A 26,651-nucleotide genomic window follows, 5' to 3' on the forward strand; every position below is an offset into this window, starting at 1 on the left:
TGAGAAGAGGGTCATCTTCAGTTTGTTCGTCTCTCTTTCACATGCAAAATCTAGATGTGCTTCTGTACCCTCTCTTACCTCTTTTCTTTCTGTCTGTGCAGCTAGAACATGTGCTGGAAATAGTCTTAAGGACTTTTCCTTGTAAAAGCTGTGGTAATACAGCATAGGTACTGAATGTATACACTACTTCAAAGAATAGAATATATTTTGAAAGAATAGAATTTATTTTCAAAGATTTAAATGCTTTGAGGAGTTTAGAAACTGAATAGTAGAACAGCTGCCAGTAATTATTTCAAAGTAAGCTTTAAATTTTGTATTTTTGAATGAGGGTGTGGAAATCTGATGTTTTACTGATATGAGCTAATTCATGTTTTATTTTCTAGGTAATGTCCCACTACATTAGTATGTTTTGAGTATACTTACTTCATTTGATTTTATTCTTTTAAATGTGCATACAGAGAGGAGGGGTTTACTTAATTTAAATTTAAATACTGTCAACCGTGTTTGTTTGTGTTTTTTAAACTTTTTTTGTCTGAAAATAAAACTCTTTTTAATGTATTCTTTTCAGGGAGAGGAAGGGGAGTTACTAACTATTTTGGGTATTGGATTAAGTAATTTTCATCATCTTTTCTGGTATTGACAGCTTTTAAAGTATATGGATCCTTTTTCAAGGATGGTTTGAGAACAGCTATGCTAAAAGGAACCTGTTAGTTAAAACAAGCTTGTCAATAACTCTGCTTCTGCTCTCCAAGGGTTGCAGGGGGAGAGCTCTTCGACTTCTTAGCTGAGAAAGAATCTCTCACGGAGGAAGAAGCCACAGAATTTCTCAAACAGATACTTAATGGCGTTCAGTATCTCCACTCTCTGCAAATCGCCCACTTCGATCTTAAGGTGTGTTGAATTGATAAAAACTTCAACAGTTGTAAGCAACATCCGTTAAAATCCTTTGTAATACTAGCCACAAATCAGCCATCATGCAGATCTTGGGCTAGCTTTGTTTTGCTAGCTTTGTTTTTATGTAGACAGAGCCATTGGAAAGAAGTTACTGAACTGTAAATAGTTCCTGTCTGTTTTTAATGTAAGATTCTTCAGGGGAAATGGTGACTTCTGACGAAATTAAACTATTCTGAGAAAACAAACCTGAAATAAAAATGAGAACTATGATTTTTTTTTTTTTTTTTGGATGAAACATTCTGAACAGGATGACTTTTTTAACTGATGGTTTTGGGGTTTTTTGTTTGCTGTTCACGTGAACACGTTCACATGAATATTATTTATAGACACTACATTGAAAATGTACATAGTTAAGAACAAAGATTTTTGCGGAGAAGACAGCAGATAATTTCCTCTTCTGTTTTTTTCCTTTTAGGGCTTTAATGTTTGTTTTCAGAAAAGCTGTTTAAATGCATCCTTTTTGGTAATGAAAGCAGAGCTTTTTGTATCTAAACTCAGCTACTGCTTTTTAATGTTTCAGAATCTTTCCCTCCGTAAGATCTCTTTCAGAGGTAGGGAACTAAACTTCCCATGAAGTCTGCTGAAATTGGCAGTTATATCTGTAAGAGGAAAAGGAGTCATGATATTACATTGCAGTGTAGTTCTGAAAGGGTTTGCAGTGTTTTGGGGGTGAGGTAGGGAAAGGAATGGATTTCAGGGTAAGCACAACTTTTCCAGTTTCCTCTACATTACCTCAGTAATATATTTGGTCTTTGTTTGACAGTCAGCAAGAGAAAAGAATTGTAAAGCTAGTAAGGAATATATTTCTTACGATGTGAAATGTGAAATTTTGCCAAGATGTTTGTAATAAAACAAATCATCCTTACACTGGATACCAAAAATTTGTAAATTAAAAGAGGCAGCAAAAATTAAAATGTGCAGAACAATAAAAGTATGCAATAGAAATGCATGGAGGAAATGAAGAAAATTGCATTTGCACATATCTGCTCCTGTGTTTGGGACAGAGAGGCAAAAGAAGAGTGACGAAGAAGAGCTGTCCTTAATGACTTCAGAAGTCCTTAACAACGTGAACAGAATGGATGTAGCTCCAGGACCTCTTCAGAGCACACCATCTTATGGACATGACAGGATATGGAGATTTAGTAGCTCGTTCTGTATGGTAGTTAAAGTGATGCAGTGTAGAAGCAGGCTGTGTTGCTGATAATCTTGACATTTTATCTTTTTTGTTCTGGTTTTGGTGTAAAGTGATCTAAAGTCCATATTTCAAAATAAGGTAGAAAAGTAGAAAAGACAGGATATCCTGCTCTTTTTCCTTTTTTGAAAGTATGTTGAGCCAGACCACTCCAAAAGTTTCCCTGGGAGATCCAAAGGCAATAAGATGTACCTGCCTGATTGCTTATGTGGTGTGAAAGAAAACTCTTTCGGGGACTAATATAAACCTAGCCCGGTAACTAGGTCTTTGTTTCTTGCAAGCTCCCAACACTGCTAGAATGGCTGTAGGGAGGGGCTGTGGTCTTTACTGAAGGTAGTGTTTCATTTAGGGTCAGTCCACATGAAAACTGCAACTGTGGTATGTACAAGAAGTAAAGTCATGGCTCTGTGGAAATCATAGCACTTCAGTATCAACATGAAGCCCTATTTTACAGTAGTTAATTTTTAGCATAAGTTAGATCATAATAGGAAAAGACAGGATTTTTCTGAGGGTCTAAAGGAGGTAAAGAGAAGTGTTCAGTGCTGACAAGTACTGATACCTATGTGTAATCTCTCTTTCTTTCCCCCTTCCTCCTTCTCAAAGCCTGAAAATATAATGTTGTTGGACAGGAATGTACCAAAGCCTCGAATCAAGATTATTGACTTTGGCTTAGCCCACAAAATTGACTTTGGAAATGAATTCAAAAATATCTTCGGAACACCAGAGTTTGTTGGTGAGAAAACTGTTTTTTCTTCAAACTATTTTTTCTCAGTCTCTGAAGCAGAATTTGTGGCTTAGCTTGGTTTACTGATTTACAGATTATGTAATTTGTGTGTAATTCATGACATTTTGAAATTTAAATAAGGAATTTGCAGCATTCAGTTTCAAGTTAGACTTGCATTAAGGTGTTCATCTGTTAGCATCTTAGCTTATTACCTGTGACATAGATAGGCTCAGAGTCAGACCTAGATCTGTTCTTTGGCTAGGTACTGATCTTCCTGCTTTTTCCTTTAGCTCCTGAAATAGTAAATTATGAACCTCTTGGTCTTGAAGCAGATATGTGGTAAGTTATTGGACCTTACCTGAAATAAATCTCTTATGGTTATTCTTATGTTCTAACCTTTTTTTTTCTCTCCTCTCTCTCTTTTCATCTATTTCTCTCTCCTCTCCCACATCCTTTTTTTATTTGTTTTTCCTTCAATCCAGGAGCATTGGTGTAATAACTTATATTCTGTAAGTACCAAAATCTATGGGTGGTTCTTGCAAATGCTGTTGTTTTTTAATTCTGCTTCTGTCATCTGGGTTTTTGGTGGTTTCTGTGCAAGTCAAGCCATTTTGATTGCACATTCTGATTCAAGTTGTATGATAACAAAACCTATAGTGTAATTATTGAAAGAATTGCCGTTGATCAGCCTTGAGATAGCATTGGAAACTCTTCAAATCTGTAGGTGACTGTCCTACATCTTTATCTTGACTGGTATTCTTTGAAATTACAGCAAAGCTTTTTACCCTGCTAGATCACATCTTCCTGAAAGCACATTTGCAGCCTTAAAGCAGAAAATAGAAATGTTCACTTTGTGCTGTTATTTGTTCTCAGAGGGTTGAAGCAGCAATGATACAATATGTAATGAGAGAAATGTTCTGCCTTTCTTGCAGTCTAAGCGGTGCATCTCCATTTCTTGGAGAAACCAAACAGGAAACATTAGCAAATGTGTCTGCTGTGAATTATGAATTTGAAGAAGAATTCTTCAGTAATACCAGTGCCCTAGCTAAAGATTTCATACGAAGACTTCTAGTCAAGGATCCAAAGTGAGTTGTTTTACATGTGTATGCACTTTTGCAGCATCTGTATCTAGTATTTCAAATTACATGATATTTTGAGATGTTAGTTTAATGAACATAAGGCAGTATATATTTTTTACTGTCTGAACAGTTCTGTCTTTTATTGTCTTAAAGGAAGAGAATGACTATTCAAGACAGTTTGCTGCATCCTTGGATCAAGGTTAGCATGTAATTCATTCTCTGTTGTCATTTCATACTATGCATTCACTTTTCAAGTTCCTTAACAAGGAAGATTGGCGTAATTGTTTAATATAACTTACTGTTTTGGAAAGCTGTCTATATGAAATCTAACACATGCAGAATGTGGGCTTCATTAATATATGCTCTGTGTAAGTTAGCAATAGGGAAGTAGTCCACCACTGAGTTTAAAAACATGCTAAGGCAAAGAAGCTAACTTTCAGAGGACATTGCATTGACAAAGATACATTCTCTGAATCCAGGCCAATTTCCTCTAATTTTTTATCTTCTAAACCCCTTATTTAGATTAAGGAAAAAAGAACAATCTCTCTCTTGTCCTTCCCTTTTAGACTGAAGAAAGCAGTTGGTGGCCCACTTCTTCAGTATTTGGTTTCTAGCAAGCGGTTGTGGTGCTACTGGGCTGAGAGGGAGAAAATGGCACCTATCATCCTTTTTGATGCGTATAGTAATACCTGGCAGTTAATTTTTTTAATTCCATATCCCACTCTGATTGTGACTAGTAAACCCCTTCAGTGCCATTGATTTCCCAGGTCTTGGAGATGCACAGTGGGTATTTGACTCTATTCCACTTCCTAGAGAACCAGTTAGCAGAATATTTATCTGTGTCACAGCTACTCCAGTTCACAGTACAACATCCTAGAGCAGACATTTCTGCATCAGTATGCCAAACAGTACACTCTGCTGAATTTTTGCTTAGGTAATCTTAAATAGTTGAAATGTGTTGAACGTGTTGAAATGATATTTTAAACCACTGCAGCAGGAATTGTCCAGGTTTGTCTCTCAGGGACTAAGGCCTACACTGCTGCAAAGAGACAGGTTGTTTTGTACCCTGTTACTTTGCTTTATATCTTAACTTTCCAGGCATTCTACTCACACCCCACTGGTCTTATCCTCTTTTCCCCTTTCCCATCACTATCTTTACCTATATTTCCATGGCGGTTAAAACTAGATGATCTTTAAGGTCCATCCCAACCCATGATTTCTCCGTAAAAATGACGTCAAATATGGGGTCATAAAATTGAAAATTTCATATGCTCCACTGATCAATACTAGTTGTTAGTATTAGCCATGAGAAAGTTTAAAGGATGCAGCCTTAGAGCTTGCTGCATTGGTAGGTGTGATGTGGTGTTGTTTTGTTTTGTTTTTTTTTTTTACTGGGTAGGGGGGTGTTCAGCAGCATCCAGACTGTAACAAAGTTTGACTGCATTTTAAATCAGCCGGGAAACCTGCCCAGAAGACAAGATTTATCTTAGAAATCAAATGCCTCCATCAGAGAGGGAAGTGAAGGACAAAGCTGAATGTTCTGATGAGTGGTTTTTTGTTGTATTTAAAATGAAAAAAACACGTTTGTGTTTTGTATTGCATAGAATATTCTTAGGTCTGGGTTTCCTTTAGGGTATTTTCTCAGAAAATTCCATCTGTATGCCACGTTATACCGTGGATGTTAAAATTATGTGCTTACAATTACTTTATTATTATAGTATGATTAGGATACTATTATACTATGAGTGGAAACCATCACTGAAGGACAGAGTCTTACATACAGAAATTATGGGATATTTTGTAATAGCTTTTTTCTTTTGCTTGTAGCCTAAAGACACCCAGCAAGCACTTAGCAGAAAAGCTTCTGCAGTGAATATGGAGAAGTTCAAAAAGTTTGCAGCACGACGAAAATGGAAAGTAAGTCATTCAATAATGCATCAACATGTTGCACATACAAATGCAGTAGCATTGCCTGCTCCAGGGAAACATCAGTGCATGTAAGAGTGGAGAAGAAGAAAGAGGAAGCACATTCCTCTGTCATTTGGAATAAATTAACTGTTTGAGCATGGTGGTATGAGAGAAGACTTCTTTGTAAATGATCTGCATACAAATGCTTGTGTGTGGATTGTTTGTTTTGTGCTTCTGTTTGGATTATAAATGCCAAAAGAAGTTGAAGTTTCAAATGCAATATACAAAGCAGATGGGGGCATTAAAGTCAAACTTCAGTTTGTTTTGCTAAGTCCTTTAAAATGTCTGCAATAGCATCTTATCACAAGTATCTGATTCAATTTTTTTACATATGGCTTTTTTCTTATTGTTTTTACAAAGCAATCAGTGCGCTTAATATCCTTGTGCCAAAGATTATCGAGATCTTTTTTGTCCAGAAGTAACATGAGTGTTGCTAGAAGTGATGATACTCTGGTAAGTGTGTTCTTAAATGTTTAGAATGTTTTACTGCAGATGAAATTTACAAGTTTCCAATTAATAGAAATATTGGGCTATTGAAAATGTACACAATTAATTAATTTCATATGTAGGAAGAAATCGGTTTTAAGGCTACAGAGGTCATTTATCCATAGTATGATTTTCTGCATGGCACAAACCTTGAAATTTACCTTATTAATTACCATGCTGAGACTGATAACTAGTGTCAGAAATTCATCTGTCTTGGTTTTGAAATTTGATTCAGGAGGATTTTTTGTACTGTAGCAACTGTAATGTGAAAAAGTGGCATTTGAATTTTACTGTACTCATTGTGTACAGTAAAATAATATTCCTTATTTTTCTTTTTTCTTTTTTTAACTGAATACTCAAAATCATCGAGTCCCTCTTGAATCCAGTGATTGGTAGACAGCAGTATCACAACAAGCAGTTATTTAAGGAGGAAATTTTAAAGTTGGCCAGTATTCAGTTTCTGGGATTATATGTGACTACTAGTGTTGAGTAGTTAAGAGCAACTGCTGTATGTTTTGCAATTGCAAATGCTTGTAAATCCAAAAGCATTCTTTTTAGCTTACTTCACAAGTTCTAATACACACTTCATAAATTTCCTGTAATCAGAAAAGAATGTGTGTCAATATGTTTAGATCTGGGTAATATCATCTTTTCTGTGCATTGACAGGATCAAACTTCAAAAATTCTGCAGAGCCCTTTTTATGCATATTATCTTCCCCATGCCCCTTCCGTGCAACTTGGTGTTCATGTGTCCACTTTTCCTTCTCTTTCTGCTTCTGTGCTCTTTATTCTATCTTCTTGCCCTCCCTTCCCTACCCTCTCCCCCACCTCAGCTATCTGTATGTCTTTTAACACTGGATCAGCATTTCACTCCTGTGTTCCAGCAGAAAGGATTGTAGCCTAATGTTAAGTGTCCTAAAAAAATCTGAAACCTCAGGAGAGAGGAGGTAAGACCAAACCAAATAATGGGCTCTGTGAATTTTAGTTCTTTTAGTGTATAGGAGAAAAATAAAGTTATACCTGCAGAGGTATCTACATTCTAGATTTTTAACTGATCCATTTGAATAGATGAAAGTTTGGTCCAGAGTACCTCTCTTGTGTCGTATTCGTGGATGGCACAAAACCTGATACTTCAGTTGGTATTTGTGTACCTCTTGGTTTTTTGAGTGTTCACGTATATGCATTGAATTAGTTTCCTGTCACGCAAGTATTCTATCTATTGAAAGTCCTAGGAGGAAAAAAAGAATACACCTAATAAAAGAACCTATTTGGAATCTCCGTGAGTAATGGGGATTTATGTGAAGAAGAGGGAAGCAAATTGTACTAGAAAAAGTGTGGGGGTTTTTGGTGTGGGTTTTCGAATAACATACATACACGTTAGCCATATGTTTCATGAAGGATTACAGCTTGCAGCTGAAGCACTCTTTTATAAAAAAATACTTTGAAAATTTTAGGTTTTAATTTTTTTAGACGTCTTGGCAACTGTTGAGGTAGAGATTTTTTTCTTGAAGCTAAAAATTTTTCTTCTTTCTCATTTAATTGCAAGGATGAAGAAGATTCTTTTGTGATGAAAGCTATTATTCATGCCATCAATGATGACAATGTACCTGGATTGCAGCACCTTCTGGGATCTCTGACAAATTACGATGTCAATCAACCCAACAAGGTAGTGTGGGTCTGTGTTGAGGTGCGTGGGGGACTAGCTATAACCCTGTTGGATAGAGCAACGTGGTTGTAAAATAGAAATGTAACACCTGAACTGAAAAGACAAGGGGATGGGAAATAATTCTGCCTTTTTTTTAGGAGAAATTTTATTGTGTTTTGTGTTCAATCTTCTTAAGCTACATTAAAATGGAGCCCAAAATAGAATTTTTTGCCTAGGCCTTTGAAAGGTTTTACTCAAGTCTGTTGTCAAGAACTGTAGTAAATCAGATATCAGCTTTGCTTTTTTTTGCAGTTGTTGTTTCTTGTAGCAGATGAAGATGGCAGAATATATAGGAATAACCAGACTGCCAAAACTGATTTTGCAAAGTGTTGCTAGAAACAGAAGTTCCAAACTGCAAAAAAAGGTTAAGTGAACCTAATGTTAGATGGTAGTGTTCATTTTCAGTAAAGAAATTGCTTGCCCACTGTGGTATTTCAGTGCGCTGCTGCTGCAGTAATGGGACTCTTGGAGCTGAGGCCAAGAGACCAAATTTCACGTGCTTGTTCTGCTGTTGAACCTTGGATAAATCATCTCTGCCCTAATTTTCACTTTTTTTGAATGGTTACACTGACCTTCGTTACAAAGTACTTTGAGAAATATTCATGAAGAGCAATATAAAAGTAAAATGTCTGTTATTTTACTGTGTTGAGGTCTTGAACCATTTAAGAAATCACTGTGGTTTTTATTTTAATGGTGCAGTCCCATTTAACTTTCCTAGATGTTGCTGGTGGCTTTGAGGTGGTGTAGTAGCTACAAAGAAATTGCAAAGGGAAATGTTCTTGCTGAACTAGTCTAATGAGAGCTTAACATTAATATTCCTAATTTGAAAAGCATACATTTAGTGTGTGGTACATCATTTAGTGTGAATTCATCTCAAAAATATGGAAAATTGCTGTGCAATATTTTTTTTAATAAAGGAATAAATTATTTTCATACAGTATTTCCCAAAGACGTAATTTGAAAGTGGAAATCCAGAGATAACATTCAATGCCTGCCTTCTCTTCCACTCTTTCCTTAATCCTTCAAAAGTTAGTTATATCATTCTTGCTTGTATTTTGTTGTTAGCATGGAACACCTCCACTACTGATTGCTGCCGGCTGTGGAAACATTCAGATGCTTCAGTTGCTTTTAAAGCGTGGATCTCGTATTGATGTTCAAGATAAGGTTGGAGTTCTGCTTTGTCAACTGTTCTTTATAAGGTTTTCAGTACAGTTAGCAGGAGACAAGTAGTTCAGACTGTAGATCAGCTGTAGATCCTGTTTTCTGTCTTCCACAGCAAAAACTTAAAGACAAATCTTCAGTAATGTCATTTGTTATGAGTGCATATCCTCTGATTTTGATAACTTTATTAGCTGAAGTAATTCAAAGAATACTAGTCTTAAAGTGTAGTTCATGCTTACAAAACTGCCTCAATTAGTTCGAATTAGTGATTGCCCTAAAACACAAGTGTAAACTTTATTTAGTATGAAATGATAAGTACACACTTTAGCCATGGGGAATATCGCAACTAAAACTCATATTTGATGGAGGATATGCTTTGCAACAAGCTTTTTTTTCCAAATGTGCTTTAACAGCCTGGTTTTCATTTAGAGCAAACTTGAAGAACTGTCTACTTCTCCATCTAGTAGATGGCAAAGTAAGCAGAAGAAAGGTTTTTATCTCATGACTGTTAGTTCTAAAAAACTCCCTAACAAGGGAGAAGAGGATTATCCTTGCAAACAGTTAGTAATCCTATTAATCATCCTTACATAGAGGTTTTTGTTGTCACTGTTGGTATGTGGGGTTGTTGAATCAATTTGAAATTTTTTTCAGAAGTGAATGTGTTCATATAAGCTTGAATAGCTTTTCAGTGTATCTGTGTACATCTAAGTGCATGTATACCTCAGCTGAACCTCTAGAATTAGGATTCTAAATTCATCAATAACTTTTGAAATCATATATTTTTGGCAGGCTGGATCTAATGCAATCTATTGGGCTTCTCGACATGGTCATGTAGAAACACTGAAGTTTCTCAATGATAATGAATGTCCTTTGGATGTTAAGGATAAGGTAAGAAAATAGCTCCCTTTTCATGCAGAGAGCCCTTTTCTATAACTTTATCTTAGCAAAGAGAGGGGTTGGAATGATTTTCAACTGGGCCATAATTCCAAGAATTTGACTGGCTTTTTGAGTGTGGTTTTCTGAGCTGACACAGAGGGCTGTGATAACAGAGCTTTACAGGAGCTGGATGTACTGATTATTTTCCTGACAAATGTTAACCAAGCGTGCATGTTAAATATGGTGAGTACATGGTGGGTAGGTGGGGAAGTACAAATCTAAATTAATTTTCACTTGAAGACTAGATTTCTTATTGGAACTCAGGGTGAAATCGTGATTCTGTTTTTCATTCCTTTTGATTGAAAATCACTTTTGTCTGACAAGTAAATTTGACTGTTATTAAGTTGAGTATAAGGAAGCCTAACAATTTATAGCTGATGAGCACTTACCTTGTCGTCAACAGTGTTATTTGAGCAACATTTGCCCTAGAAACTAGTTGCTGTTAGTCTTGTACCATAGCAGTGTTTTTATACTAGCCAAAGCTCCAGTACAGAAGCATTTAGACTTGTGAAACAGTTTGCTTTGTTGAGGAAACTAGTGCAAGGCAAGGTACATTAGGAAAGTTGGTGTTTGACTCCTGATAGGGCTACAACAAAAGAGGTTACTCTCTGAATAAAAATACCATTTCTTTTTCATATAATTTCAAAAAAGTGTTGTAAATAATTAGGCATAATGACCAAAATGCACCAGGATGTACAAAGATGTGTTAGGCCAGTTCCTTACATTTGAATATGCAGGAGGGGGTGGAGGTGCATATGGAAAGAGTATGAATAGAAATAGGACATCTGTTTCAACACCAATTGTACACACAGCTTCCTCCTCATATTGCTCAGAAATCCCATTGTGACTGTGATTTGGAACTAATAACGTAGGAAAATAAGTTCTGAAAAAAGAAAGCCTCTGAAGAAATAACTGCTTGTCAGGTGGTGGTGTATCATGTACAACTGGTTTGTAAGCTCTTGCTGACCAGAGCTGCGCATCTGGGTTGTAGAAAGGGCGGAGTATCCCATGCAGCACACAGGCACTGAGGTTGTACATGGTGTACAGGCAGTGTATATCCAGGGGTGACATATGAAATTACACTGGCGTGTTCTGTAATTGCAGTCTGGGGAGACCGCTCTCCATGTTGCAGCTCGGTATGGGCACGTGGATGTGGTTCAATTTCTCTGTAGCATTGGATCCAATCCAAACTTTCAAGACAAGGTGAGTCATGAACACTGTCTGGGTTTTTTCAACAAATAAGGCTTTGTATGAGTGGTCAAAACTTTAAGTCTTGCCTTGTAGCCTCTGGCATGTTTGCATTTGAAAAAAAACAACAGAATTATGGAGGTTTTGATAGCTCTTAATAGATGAAGACTATGCAAAAAACCTGCAAGAACCTGACGCTGTTATGAAACATAGGTTCTCTCAAAAACGAAAACTTAAAGATAGAGAAACTCAGCACTGCAAAGGAATGGATAGTGGTGTGTGCTCTGTCAGTTCAGCTAAAGATTTTTATTAGTTTTCGCCTTGATTTCTGCTTAGTTTTAGCTGCCATGGGATTTTTCTGCAGTGTCAAGCTCATTTTTGAAAATGAGTGGAGGGCTTGGGAGAGTTTCTTTAAAGCTCTGAACTGTTGTCAAAAAAACAAGAAGGAGGAGGCTTAATAGAAAAAAAAAAATCTATTTGACCCAAACTTAACTGTGACCCAGATTTTAAGCCTTCCCAAGTGCTACATCCACTAGGACTACCTTTATATTTTTCAAGCAGCCCTAGGCAAAAGAATCACAGGACATACTCTTTGTCTATTTCTTTATGCTCAGATTTTTACAGAAACTTTGAGTACAGTCAAAGTCCTCTGCTATTATCAACATCAGTTGTCTCTTTATTGATATTTGCCAGGTACAGAAAGGAGATCCCACTTCTTAGAATTTGATCCAGTTACTTCTTTGGTGGGTTTTAGTCCTCCCTGCTTTTCAGTGGGCTACTTTTAGCAAATTTTTGTGAAGCATTTGAGTTTCTTAATGGTGTTCCACCTAGCTGTTCTGATGTACAATGAGATTGAAGGTGAATGTTTTGAAGTTTCCTGGGTTCGAGCAAAAACTCCGGTAAGCAGGGTGATCTGCCTCAAACTGCAAGTCTAGTGGGATTTGCATCTCCTTAGTGATCCATCTGTTTTAAACACTGGATTAGTCTCTCAACACACAGGATGTAGAAGCTGCTTGTGAATTAGGATCTGTTTTCAAGTGAGAAACCAAGACAGTTAGCTTCAGGAGCATGGATACATTTAAAGTAGGTTCGCTGACGTGGAAGGTATCATAATCACTTGGTATGTCAGCTGAAGTTATTCTTGCTTTGAGAATGTCAGCATTAGAAATTACAAGATCTTTTTATAGGGCTTACTTAGCAGACTGTCTTTTTTTTATGTCATCTTTCTGCATTTTAAAGCTGGGAATTGTTCTCCCTCATATTTGGTTCAGCTCTGGTTTTTTTTTAATTTTCCATGTTGGCAGGAAGAAGAAACCCCACTGCATTGTGCTGCTTGGCACGGCTACTATTCTGTTGCCAAAGCACTCTGTGAAGCAGGTTGCAATGTGAACATTAAAAACAAAGAAGGGGAGACTGCACTCTTGACAGCCTCTGCTAGGGGTTACCATGATATTGTGGAATGCTTGGCAGAACACAGGGCTGACCTTCATGCTACAGACAAGGTTAGTTACGTTAAGAGGTCACAAGTGTCACAGAGACATATCTTGGAATTGCTTCGAGTGCTGCCAGTCAGCACTGTTTCTGTGATGCGAACTTTCTTAGCAGTTCACACAGAGACTGTTGATGGCTGCAATAGTCTTTAAGGTTGTCCACTGATAATTTTTCTGTACTTGGGTTTTTGCAGATTGTAGTGGGTTCCTGTAGCTGGGTTTTGGTAGTGGAGAGGCTACAGGAGTGCTGCTAAAAGCTTCCCCTGTCCTGTGGAGCCAATGCCAGCTGGCTCCAGGATGGGCTTCCTGCTGCTGGCCAAGGCCGAGCCAATCAGGAGTAATAGTAACGCCTCTGTGATAACATATTTAAGAACAGAAGGTTGTTGAGCAGAAAGAATTCCAGCCAGGGAAGAGCAGAGTGAGAACATGTGAACAACAAGGTGGACACCAAGGTCAGTGCAGAAGGAGGGGCAGGAGGTGCTCCAGGCACCAGAGCTGAGGCCCCTGCAGCCCGTGGTGCAGAGCATGGTGGAGCAGCTGTGCCACTGCAGCCCATGGAGGACCATTGGGGTGGAGAGACCCACCTGCAGCCCATGGAGGAGCCCATGCTGGAGCAAGTGGATACATGAAAGAAGCTGTGATCCTGTGGGAGGCCCAAGATGGAGCAGAATTCTGCTGGAGACCTGCAGCCCGTGGAGAGGAAAGCCCATGCTGGACCAGGTTTTTTCCGGGTAGGACTTGTGACCCCTGTGGGGGACCCACAGTGGAGCAGCTCATTCATGAAGGACTGCACCCCATGGAGAAGTGACCCACAGGACAGCAGTTTGGGAAGAACTGTTGCCCATGGGATGGACTCACATTGGAGAGGTCCATCAAGGACTGTGTCCTGTGAAGGGACCCCACAGGAGCAGGGGAAGGACTCCTCTCTCTGAGCAGCAGCAGAAAAAACAACTGACCATAACCCCCATTCCTCATCCCCCTACACTGCTGGGGGGGAGGAGGGAGAACATGGAAGAAAGGAGGGGTGGGGGGAGGGTGTTTTTAAGGCTGTTTTATTTCTCACTCTTTGGCCCTTGAGAGCAATAAATTTAAATAATATCCCCACTTTGAGTCTGTTTTGCCCATGAAGGTAATCAGTAAGTGACCTCTCCCAGCTGTTACCTCAACTCATGAATCCTCAGCTGTTTTTTCTTTTCTCTCTCCTCTATCCAGTTGCAGAGGGAGAGTGAGAGAGTGGCTTCAGTGGGACCTGGTATCCAGCCAGGCCCAACCCACTACACTAATTCATTAGCTCCTTATCAGTTACCACTTCATGAGTAACACTCTCTGAAAAATGGTAGGAACATTGGGTTCTGTAATTGGCAACAAACTATCAACCTAAAAGAGCTGGATATGCTTGTTGCCTTTGATTCCTATGGATTGGACAAATCATGCTTATTTCCAATAAGAACTATTTAAAAATATGATTACATTTGATTCAGAATAAGTATTTGTCTTTCATGGTGTAATCCCAACAAATAAATTTGGAATTTCATTGCTTATAGTTTTGGTATGGTTGTCCTTTTAGCTACCTTTATTGCTAACATTAACTAAATAGTTATTAAAGTGAGTTCAGAAAAAACTTTTTGCTCCTAAAGCAATTAAATTGTTTTTTCCAGTTACATTGTCTCTTTAAGCTGTTACACAGTTGTCTGTCTCTAAAATTACTGATCACTGAGCAGATTGCATGACTGGCATCACTAACTTCTATCAGTAAACACTGGAGTTTCAATAGAATTTACAATATTCATCTGGTTGTTACAGTTGGTCACTATCTCCTAGGAAAGCTGTTAGTAGAGAATGTGTATTTCATCCATTCCACTGCAAAGCCCAGTGGCTTAATAGAAATATGCTTTTATCCCATGGTTTATTTGTTCCGACAGATACTGTACATTTCTCTGCCTTCACCTTCAAATTAAAAACCATTGTATTTCTTGAGGCAAGGTGATGCATCCAGTTACATGAGATTGATTAGCACTTTGCTAAATTACTTTGATTTTTAGCATTATTAGATTTCACTTACAAGCTGTCTTGTGATTTCAGGATGGTCATATAGCCCTGCATCTTGCTGTGAGAAGATGTCAAACAGAAGTAGTTAAAACTCTCATCAGTCGAGGATGTTTTGTAGATTTCCAGGACAGACATGGCAACACTCCCTTGCATGTGGCCTGCAAAGATGGGAACGTGCCTATCGTGATGGCACTCTGTGAAGCAAACTGTAGTTTGGATGTCACTAATAAGGTAGGCAAATGGAATATGAGTGCTGTACTACATTGTTTAATAGCTTATCTATTGCATTAGATGACCTTTTAAAGTTCTCTAATATGAAAAGTTCTTTCCTTTGATTTTTCTGTCTCTTAAAATGGCCAAATGCAAAGCATTAAATTACTTGCCTCACAAATTTACCTAAGATGTTTCAGTTGAATAAATCATTAAAGATCCATGAAGAAAGAACCCAGGTGAATTATCACAGTATATTTTGCCACTCAACTCTTAATGTTGAAAGATATGCCAACCTTCTTCCCTAGCCATATAACTTTGCTTTATGCAGATTGCATCTAGGTGCTGAAGAAGAGATGATGAAATGCTTTGCTGCTGTCCTTGATTTCATATGTAACAGTTATTTATACACAGAATTGAAGACTGGTACATTTCTCTGAAAAATCTGCTAAATGCTGGAAGTCTAAAAATATTGATTGCAGTGATTATTGGTGGCTGACTGCCAGCTAGAAATGCAAGCAATCCATAATTGTTGTAAGTGCTTCCCAAAAAGAATGTTTAATTACCTGCCCCTTAACTTTGGGACACTAGTGCCTTGTTTGCTGCTTTTCTTGTGCTCCTACTGCAGTGTATGGGATTAACTAAATGTGATGCTTTACAGGTTTGACATTGTGGCTTTTCTTCTAGAGATCTTTAAGAGAAAAGTAAGCTGTATCAGGAAACTTTAGTTTGAATAGGTCAAGGTCAGCCACTGAACTCTGCTGACGGGCTGTTGTGCTTAGGGCTTGATATTTAGGTCTGAATGTCTTTCTCTGCCCTATTTAAATTTTATGTATGCTTCAAAGTTTAAAAGTTACTTATAGGAATCTTTATATTGCTATCTACAATTTGTTTGATTTGGGTATTGTAGCTTCTTTGTGATTTTTTTTTCTGGAAAAGTACATATTCTGGCAATTACACTTTGCTAGTTAACACTTCTATTTATTTCCAAAGCACTGGCAGTTTATTAGCCAGCTAAAAAGAGTAATAAGGCTTTTGACTTGAGGATTGTCCAGTGCAGTCACTTTTGGTTTCAATAATTAAAATCATCAGCTGTCAAATGAAAAAAGTTAAAACCAGAAGTGGGTGCTGTGAGGACATGTTTTTAGTGAAGAAATTAATGAAAAAAGAAAAAACTTGGTGAAGCAATACTTTACAGCACTCTGTCACCAAAAAACCCATAACCTTTCAGGCTACCTTCTTTCATTCATTCTTTTTATTCCTTTGGATGGAAGGGAGAGACTGCAGATGTATAATCTTCAGTAATACTTAGATTGAAACAGAACTTAGGGTTTTAAAGGTTAAGCAATTAGTGTTGTTTAAGTGGTTCATATTTAATTAAGAAAAATGCAATTAAATTTTCTGGAATTAGAAAGACATTCTCAAATATAGCCAAAAAAACTCTAAAGGATTCCTCCACGGTTGTGAGGGATTTTACTATAAAGTTGTTTCCCATTTTTTAAGTAGTCATTGTATCCTTTGTTTTTAATTGCACTTTAGGTAGCTGTCCTTAAGCTGTAATCAAAAGTACTTTTTCTTGCAGCTTTGCAAGACCTTTGCTTTGTATCAGGATGTATAATTGTATAATATGTTTGATTATTAGTAATAAAATTTGAAGTGAAGTTCTTTAGCTAATGTAATGACACTTGTTTCCCCATGTTAGTATGGAAGAACACCTTTACATCTGTCAGCAAACAATGGCATTCTTGATGTTGTCCGGTTCCTTTGTGTTACTGGTGCCAATGTAGAAGCATTAACCTCTGTGAGTATTGAGAATTGTTATTCTTGCTTCTTTTATGCATGACAGTAGGAAATGAACTAATAGAGAGGTGTAGGAAAAGGACAATACATTTTGAAATTAAAAAAAGAAGTCTGTTGACTGTCATACCATGTCAGTATATGTTATATCTCAGTTGTCTACTTTTTCCCTTCTTACAACTGAATTTGGAACTGATTATGGTACAGTACAGCTACTACTTTGTCTACACATAATAATTTTTTCACCTAAGAATTACTTTTATGTATCATTGCATTTTCTATAAGTGCAGTGGGCTACTGTCACTAATATGTACATCATTTCACATCACATTTAAGATATATACAAATGCATTGTATGTATCTTAAATATTTTCCTTGCTTTCATGAGCTTAAAAAGATCTATTTTTATGATGGGAGAGTGGTTGCATGGATAAGTTAACTAGCCTGCAAGTATCCTTGTAAAACAAATCGTTCATGTCAGATCATCTAGCACTACTGCTTCCAATTAGTATCACTGAAGGTATTTTTGATTCTCAGTAAGGTGAGAAACATCCTCCTGACTGACATATCTACAGCAGGAATGAAGTGTCCTTCATCGTGCATACCTCATAAACACATGATGCATTATAGACATCATACACACCATTATGTGTGTTTTGAACAAAATAGCCATATTTTATTTTCAGATCCATTGGATCACATTGCATTGCTACTCACCATAAATGGTGTATTCTGATCAGAAATAACTTTTGGTCTGTATATCGAAAACACATTGTCATTAGATTTTAGTTGAGTTCAAGTTTTTCCAAAGTTCTTGTCTAACAAATTATTCCTGAGACAGCTGCAATGGAGGGGAAAAAGGAGAAAACTTCTGTATCATTTGATAGAAAATACAAAAATTTTTGTTGTTTTCCTCTAGATTTAGCACTGCAGTTTTTTCCTCTAAGCATGTGTCTTACGTAGCAGGAGAATACCAGTGCACTTGGAATTGTGGCTTAAACAAGTTTAGCACCTAATTACTTTTTGATAACTACTGGATTGTAATTGCCATGTCTCCTATTAATCAATAGTAATGAAATGTGCATGCAGTGCACTTGGTGAGATGTTCTACAGATTTCCTTTGTCACCTGTTTTTGTCTTTTTTGGTTTTTGTTTTGGATCATTGTGTATATGTATTTTTGCTACTACGTACTGTAGAGATGAGATAAAAAAGGCGATGGGGGAATTCCTGAGCTGATGCACTTCATTTATGTCATAATGGCTGTGTTGGTATAATTGCCTGTGTGGACACTGCCCTTCCAAGATAAAAATACTTTTTATCTCTTTAGTTTAGATCAGTTTGAAGGAGATAACAAAGTAAATATTGCTGATACTAAATCTATCAGGAGAAGCAGACTGAATATACGTAATGATCCATTATTCCAGGAGTGTGGTGGCAGAGAGAAGGCAAAAGGAGGAGAGGACAGGAGGATCTTGCATGTTGTGATTTTAAGATTTCAGTTTTGCATAAGTTTGCTAGGTGGATGTTAAACTGTTCTGAACAGCTTACTAACAACTCCTTCTGAGCCAGTGCAGCAGAATTAATTATCTTTTTCTTCTTTCAGTATGCCATTTCTCATTTTTCTGGCACTGCTAAGTAATTGAGCTGTATTCTCTGCCTCCTTCCTAGGCTAAGGCCTATTTTGGGACTTTGATTTTGAATTTGATTGCATGAACATTGTCAGGTAACCTTTGAAAATCATAGAATCATAGAATCAACTGGGTTGGAAAAGACCTCTGAGGTCATCAAGTCCAACCCTTGATCCAACACCGCCGTGGTTACTAGACCATGGCACTAAGTGCCACATCCAGTCTCATCTTAAAAACCTCCAGGGACAGTGAATCCCCCACCTCCCTGGGCAGCCCATTCCAATGTCTCATTACTCTCTCTCTAAGAAATTCCATCCTAATATCCAACCTAAACTTCCCCTGGCACAGCTGAAGACTGTGCCCTCTTGTCCTACTGCTGGCTGCCTGGGACAAGAGACTGATGCCCACCTGGCTACAGCCTCCTTTCAAGGAGTTGTAGAGAGTGATGAGGTCTTCCCTGAGCCTCCTCTTCTCCAGGATAAACAATCCCAGCTCCCTCAGCCTCTCCTCATAGGACTTGTGCTCAAGTCCCTTCACCAGCCTCATTGCTCTTCTCTGGACCTGCTCCAGCACCTCAATATCCTTCCTGAAATGAGGGGCCCAGAACTGGATACAGCACTCCAGGTGTGGCCTCAGCAGTGCTGAGTACAGGGGAAGAATCACTTCCCTGGTCCTGCTGGACCACACTGTTCCTGATCCAGGCCAGGATGCCATTGGCCTTCTTGGCCACCTGGGCACACTGCTGGCTCATGTTCAGCTTCCTGTCAATCCAAACTCCCAGGTCCCTCTCTGTCTGGCTGCTCTCCAACCACTCTGTGCCCAGCCTGTAGTGCTGCATGGGGTTGTTGTGGCCAAAGTGCAGGACCCAGCACTTGGCCTTGTTGAATCTCATCCTGTTGGAATCACCCCATCTCTCCAGCTTGTCCAGGTCCCTCTGCAGAGCCCTCCTGCCTTCCAGCAGATCAACACTCCCCCCAACTTAGTATCACCTGCAAATTTACTAGTGGTACATTCAATCATCTCATCCAGATCATCAGTAAAGATATTAAACAGAACTGGGCCCAACACTAATCCCTGGGGGACACCAGCTGCCAACTGGATGCAGCCCCGTTCACCAGCACTCTCTGGGCCCGGCCCTCCAGCCAGTTCCTAACCCAGCACAGAGTGCCCCTGTCCAAGCCATGGGCTGCAGCTTTTTCAGGAGTGTGCTGTGGGAGACAGTATCGAAGGCTTTGCTGAAGTCCAGGTAGACACATCCACAGCCTTCCCCTCATCTACCAGGTGGGTCACCTGATCTTAAAAGATCAGGTTGGTCAGACAGGACCTCCCATCCTAAACCTGTACTGGCTGGGTCTGATCCTATGTCCATCCTGTAGGTGCTGTTTGATTGCACTTAAGATGATCTGCTCCATAACCTCCAGGCTGACAGGCCTGTAGTTTTCTGAGCCCTTCTTCCAGCCCTTTTTGTGGATCGGCATGACATTGACCAACTTCCAATCATCTGGGACCTCCCTAGTGAGCCAGGACTGTTGGTAAATAATGGAGAGCGGCTTGGCGAGCTCTTCTGCCAGCTCCCTCATCGCCCTAGGATGGATCCCATCTGGTCCCATAGACTTGTGAGGACCCAAGTGGCTCAGCAGCTCTCTTAACTGTTTCCTCCTGGATTACAGGGGGGCTATTTGGCTTTCTGTCTCTGTCTACCGCTCCAGAGGACAGTTGTTCTGAGAACAACCTGTCTTACTGTTGAAAACTGAGGTAAAGAAGGTGTTAAGTACCTCAGCCTTTACCTCATCTTTGGTGACTATGTTCCCCCCCATGTCCAAAAAAGAATGGAGGTTTTCCCTGCCGCGCCTTTTGCTTGAAGTCCTTTTTAATTACCCTGGCACCTCTGTCATTAATGTCATCACTGCCAGCCTGGACCACCAGCCTGGACAGAGGGCTGGATTAGCTCAGGAAGTCACCTACTAATGTCCCTCACCATGGCCCAGGGAAGGCAGCAGACTTCCCTGTGGGATGGGTCTGGTTGAGTTCCTCTCCGAAGGGAGTTGCCTATTACAACTACCCTTCTTTTTTTCTTTGTAGCTGTGGTTGTAATCCGTCTGGTGGGGTGCATCTGGGAGACCCTCCAGACAGATCCTCTTCTTGACTGCCCTCTACCTGGCTCTCTGGGTCCAGGCCCTCATACCTGTTCTTTAAGGGCACCGTGGCAAGTGATGGGGGTCAGGAGGAGATTCCTTTACCTCTTCGATCAGGGACCTGGTTCCATTCCTCCCCACCTACTTGGTTTGCTCCATCTGCCTGATGGCAGGAGGGGTAGGGCTTCACCATCTCCTGCTGGACTTCTTTTGGGGTCAAAAGGGTATGATCCCACCAGTCTATTTCTCTTTCACTCTCCCTAATACTTCTTAGCCTCTCCACTTCTTCCTTGAGCTCTGCCACCAGGCACAGCAAATCATTCACCTGCTCGAATCGTAGACAGGCGTCTCTCACACTGTCCTGTGGTACTGACACCTCAGACATTCTGTGCAGCCAGAGACCTGAACAGCTGCATCCTTCCTCGGGGGTTCTGTCTGGGTTAGCACACTGCTCCTGATAGCAGCAGCAACTGCTTTCGCTCATTCGGAAACCGTTGCTGGGTCGAGTTGACTTGCAGAAAATAACAAAACAAACAAAAAAAACCCAAACCAAACAAAACCAACCAAACAAAAACAAACCACATCCACACACCTACCTCACAACCCACCAGAGAGAGCTGGGAGAGTGGCTGTGCCCTGCCTGTGCGAACTGCCATACCACAACCTCAATGCCATGCCACACCCCTGTTTGCCCACTCTGGGTCCCTTGTGCTCCCTGGAGCAGTTTAAATCTCCTACCAATGACCTCAACTCCACCCCCTGGTCAGCTGATTAGGCCTCACATGGCATCTTCCGCTCCTGTCATATACAATCATGTCAAATGTTTGAAAATTACCCTAAAAAATTTATTGTACTCACTTGCTAACTGGCACCATGTTCTTGCCTTCTCCTTATAGAAGTTTTAAAATTATCAGATTGCTGAAAAATTTTTCATGAAGATGCTTGCAAATGCCAGTTTAACTCAGATCCAGCTCTTGCAGGCATAGCTGTCTGATTTGCAACATAGGGGCTAGTCAGCAATTGTGATGAAATATTACCACTAGGTGTAAAACATGCTTTCGTGGATCCTGTAACCAACCCTTTTTAGATATCAGTTTTGCTTACATATTGCCATTGCAATGCATAGATACTCTATACTTTTCAGGAAACCTTGAATAGGAAAATAACTTGCTATTTGGCTTGTGGATGTAGTTTCTAAATCTTGTTGTGCTCTATAGTGGACATTCATCCTGCAGTAGACATGCAGAGAATTAAACAGCATCATCTTGTTCATAATTTTGGACAAAAAAAGGAAGCTTTGTTCTGTTAATTTCTTTTCCCTTCTTCCTGTCCTGTTTATTGTGAGGACTGGTGACTGTGTACTTCAAAAATCATGCTTGTCAGGCAGTGTCTTTGCAAAGGCATTGCTCCATAAGGGAAGGTGAACTGGGAACAAGGAGTAAACAAGACAAGTAGGGACGGTGTCCTCTTCAGAAAGGGCCCCATCCCATAGAACCCAAGCAAGGCAAGCAGAGAGGGTCTAGTGATGACAACCAGCTTCAACAAAGAGTCTGGGTCACCAGACAAGTCCATAACAATGAGGCAAGTCTGTAGTTAAGTCAAGGTTAGGAACTGAGCTCAGTAACCATGATCAGCCGAAGCTTGAGTGTTCACCAGGCAAATCCATAGTGAAGAGACAGGTTCAAAGTCAAAAGCAGAAGTTAGGTGCCAGTCAGAGGGATACATGGCCATGCAGGCATATAGCTGTAGTGTTGCTCAGGTAAGAACCAGAGGCAAAAGGCTTAACCTACAAGCAATATCTGAGCAAAAGGTTTTGTGAAAGCCCTGATGGGTGATCTTTTAAGGTTTTCTTCCTTCACAACAGTCTGAACCAAGATTAGTCTTGAGTTCGGATAGTGTTACAAAGTGTAAGAGAGTTCTGGGTCATGGCCATGCCATCCTGCTGGTGCAGGTAGGCTTGCTCTGTGCACACATCTACTTACATGTTTAGCAATTGGAACCATTCCTTTTGCCATTGTTCCAATTTTGGGAGCAGTCACCTCCATCCCTTTACAACCCTGCTCATCAATCACACTCTGGCTGAGCCACTACCACTCACACTCTTCGCCGAATACTCACCAGATGGTTACTTCCATTGTGTTTGTGTCTAAATAGCTGTGCCTGAGCTAGCCAAATGGTGTACCAGAGTACAGCTGTTTAGCCAAAGTCAGACTTGAAGCCAGAACACCCATGGACCAATCAGATAAAGCAAACCAAGGGTGTGAAGTTACCCAAGCCATTCCAAGCCAGTTGTGGTGCACCAATCAGGTGTGGGACGTGCTCTGATTCAAAGGGGCAGTGCCCATGCAGGGATCTGGCACTGCATATGTGCTTCGTGCTGGAGTTTGCCAGGCCCTCTCCAACCTTATGTCACAACAGGAACATACTGCACTCTGGAAGAGTGCAGTGCCAAGGCTGTACCAGTCTGGCTTTGGGGACTTCTCTTAAGAGGAAGCCAAAAATTTTGGGATTGGGATAAAATTCACACTTTAGTTGGTGTAGGCTGCATCCTTTTTCCATACAGATTCTCAAGAAGGGGACCATGGTTTCTGCTCTGTTTGAAGGTGTTTAATTCCCCAGCACATGCCCAAGACCAAAAACTTGCTAAACACCACATGTATTGAAGCAGTTCTGCTGATGGCAGGCGAGCTGCCCAGCCGCTAGACCACTCTTCCTCTCATACAACAGGCACTCAGGATTAACTGGCATTTGGAGGTGAGAGTCAGCACAGACAAAGAGATTCTTCCCCTTTTGATACATCTTCTCTAAGGAAAATTAATTTAAAAAAATGTGTTGAGATGTTTCTTTACTAAAGTTGCAATAACATATCAACTATAGTAGGAATTTAAGAGTAATGTACTGGTGCAAATTTAGTCAGTTCATACCACCAACTACAATTTTGACTTTTTTTTGCTAAAGCTCTGGTCCTGTTCTGACTGCACTATTTGAAGTGCCTAACAAATTTTATGGAAGTCTGAAAATGGCTTCTGCGGGTACTGAAGATGTTTATTTCATATGTAGAGATAATAGCTAAAGTAATCTCAGGAACTTCTTAATACAACGCAGGTTTTTCAAGAAAAATTAGTAAAATCAAAGATAGAAAACAAAAAAAGAAATCTTAATTTTCCAGTAATGCTACTTAATTATTGAGAGTTCTTATCTGAGAAAGTGAAATAAGCAAAGTGCTCCTAAATTACTTACCTCTAACCAACATTTAAAACAATAGTATTAATGTTACTGTAAGAGTCAAAGTAGTGAACAATTTTTCTTTCAGTCTTTTTAATATTAAAATTCTGATCTGTGAAACATAGGTAATTAAGTGGCAAGACCAGAATGATGAAGGCAACTTTGCTTCTCCTTTTAAATTTGCTGATGCAATTTAAACTGCATCTCTTAGAAAGTTTCTGAAATCCTCCAGTGACAGATGTGCAACTGTCAGTTTTTATTCATTGGTAAACAAACATTCACCTGCTGTTTGTGTGAGTGAATATTCTGATGTGTCCCCTCTTTGTAAACTTCTAGATCTGTTCAGTGGGTAATATCTAGAAATCGCTATCATCCTATAACAGATGTGAAGAGGAGTTCAGAGGGAGGAGTATTGATTTTGCTCTCAGGCTCTGAATTCAAATTATCTTGTTACAGTGGCATCCAGATGCCAATCTGTAAAAGAAATGTTATTGTTCTGCATTGTACACAGGGTTTTTTGATAAATTAAAAAAACGCAAGGGATTCTGGTGGGGCTTAATCATTACTGGTTGTTGATTGAGTTTTTTTTCTTCTCCCTATTTCTTCTGCATCTGACAGCAATTCTGTTTCTGTGTTGAGCAGCTACAGGATGTTGTACACAATTTTTTTATTGTGGGCAAAAGGAAGGAACTGCTACTAATAATTTGTGTTTTAACAGGATGGGAAAACAGCAGAAGATCTCGCCAGAGCAGAGCAACATGAACATGTAGCCAATCTGCTTGCAAGACTTAAAAAGGTTGGAAATGCATGAATTTTAACTGAGATTTTCATGGTTTTAAGATACTAATGAAAATTTGATCATGGGAAATCATACAATAAATATTCATCAAAGCCATTCTAAAAAACTGTTGCAAAATTCCTTACTGGAATTGTGTCTTTTTTTTTAATCCTTTTCATATTTTTAATAGTCGAAGTGTGTATGTATTAAAGAAGGTGGCTAAGCAAGTCTGCACCACTGATCTATATCTGTCTCTGACAACGCATAGTAAAGCATCTAAGGTGTTTAGTAGAAAATAAACTATTAAGAATTAGCACATCCCACAAGATGACTTATTTCCCCAATATCACCATTTCACTTAGATTAAGCTTATGCAGTATAAGGGTTTGTGCCCTTTATGAGAACTCTAATACCATATGGAATAGTTGCATAAGTTCACAATGTCATGTTTTAATTCTGCAGTTTCAGTATATCCAAGTCTCCTGACAGCTAGAACAAAAAGCTGACCTGGGCTTGTTGTCAGGCAGTATATCTGCCACATCTGACATGCATTGATTATTTGGATAGGTGGCATCATTCATACTGGAAAGGTTCAGAGACTACTTGCCTGGAGATTACAGGCAAGAGCCAGACCAATTAAAATAATTGTGTTATAATTATGCTGACGGGTCTGTGGAAAACTGAAATAAATTACCATTTCAGAGTAATAATAAAAGATGGTGTGCACCAGGCATTGCCAAGGTGGAAGTAGAATCTCTTATGCCTGACAGCAAATCTATACTTGCTAGGATTGTAAAATATGTATCTATGAAGATGTGAGAAAGTGCTAAGTTCAGGCTTCCTTTGCAATGATAACTTCTGTAAATATTTGTTGTAACAGACTCCATTTTGTATAGTTGTATCCTCACACCAAATCCTTACCTGTGTCTGCATGCAGGGGGGTAAATTTGTGGTTTAGTCACAGTATAAATACAGAAATACTACAATCTGACCGAGAAAAAATGGAGAAGATCAGTTAAATCTCTTTTGAACGAGACATTAGTAACTGTAATTCTCTTCTTGATAAGATTATATTATATTATATTATAGCTGAGTATATTATTGAAGGCCTATCTATATATATGTGGGAAAAATGTATGGTAACCATATACTTCATTAGACTATACTTTGCAACAGAGAATCTGATCTATTGAAATTAATGGATTAGACCAAACCACCAAAAATATTATAGTGCTACACAGAATGGTCAATATACAATGTACAGAATATACCTGACACTTATTTCATTTTCAGTGCTTGTGAAGAGTTTTGTCTCTACTAACACACACATCAGGAACCTACTGTCATAATGGCTCTTGTGGAGGATTCAGTATTAGCTGTGAGGGCGCAGTATTTGCATTTAGTTTGCATTAACAAACTGATTTTATGCACTACTGTTTCTGTCAAATTTCTCAGCTCAGTTGCAGCATGCTTATAATTCAGGGGGGCTATAGGCTCTCATTTAATGATTCATCCTACCTGTTAAATTCAGTACAAATGCAGAGCAACAGAGCTTCTCTCTCAGCTCCCACTGAGGGAGTGAAGAAAGGACAGATGAAGCTAGTTCCTTTGCTCTTCCACATTTCTTCTTTCTCTGTGTTTCCTTAAAATTCTTCCAAATATGAGAATAGAAAAAGGTAAAGAAGAGGAGAAATGCACATCAAGTTTTCAGATTATTCAGGTGGTAGAAGTCCCAGCAAAATTCTTCAGTGCTGCATGTGTATTATATAAGATTATAGATATTGGTTATGCTGAGACTGATGGTAAGGAGACTAGGTACTGAAAGATGCTAGTTTTTCCTCCTTTGACCTCTCCATGTGATTTTCATGAAACATGTGTGATTTTCATGAAACCTCAAGGTGGTTCTTGAGAGAGACCATTGAGCTGTGTCTTGTCTACGTGTCAT

General features: G+C 39.1%; 1 protein-coding gene across 1 annotated transcript in view; it reads left to right on the forward strand.

Moving 5' to 3' along the window:
• The window catches only part of DAPK1 (death associated protein kinase 1), an 89,359-nt gene that overhangs the window by 49,380 nt on the left and 13,328 nt on the right, over positions 1 to 26,651 (forward strand). Inside the window, exons 4-19 of the mRNA XM_027634788.1 lie at positions 753 to 891; positions 2,750 to 2,879; positions 3,161 to 3,209; positions 3,353 to 3,379; positions 3,803 to 3,955; positions 4,103 to 4,148; positions 5,777 to 5,866; positions 6,278 to 6,370; positions 7,950 to 8,069; positions 9,174 to 9,272; positions 10,059 to 10,157; positions 11,310 to 11,408; positions 12,698 to 12,895; positions 14,966 to 15,163; positions 16,845 to 16,943; positions 24,647 to 24,724. Coding sequence (XP_027490589.1) covers positions 753 to 891; positions 2,750 to 2,879; positions 3,161 to 3,209; positions 3,353 to 3,379; positions 3,803 to 3,955; positions 4,103 to 4,148; positions 5,777 to 5,866; positions 6,278 to 6,370; positions 7,950 to 8,069; positions 9,174 to 9,272; positions 10,059 to 10,157; positions 11,310 to 11,408; positions 12,698 to 12,895; positions 14,966 to 15,163; positions 16,845 to 16,943; positions 24,647 to 24,724 — 1,717 coding nt within the window. The remainder of the gene's footprint in view (positions 1 to 752; positions 892 to 2,749; positions 2,880 to 3,160; positions 3,210 to 3,352; positions 3,380 to 3,802; positions 3,956 to 4,102; positions 4,149 to 5,776; positions 5,867 to 6,277; positions 6,371 to 7,949; positions 8,070 to 9,173; positions 9,273 to 10,058; positions 10,158 to 11,309; positions 11,409 to 12,697; positions 12,896 to 14,965; positions 15,164 to 16,844; positions 16,944 to 24,646; positions 24,725 to 26,651) is intronic.

The sequence above is a fragment of the Corapipo altera genome, unplaced genomic scaffold (genome assembly GCF_003945725.1).
Source record: "Corapipo altera isolate COAL_440 unplaced genomic scaffold, ASM394572v1 61411, whole genome shotgun sequence".
NCBI lineage: Eukaryota > Metazoa > Chordata > Aves > Passeriformes > Pipridae > Corapipo > Corapipo altera.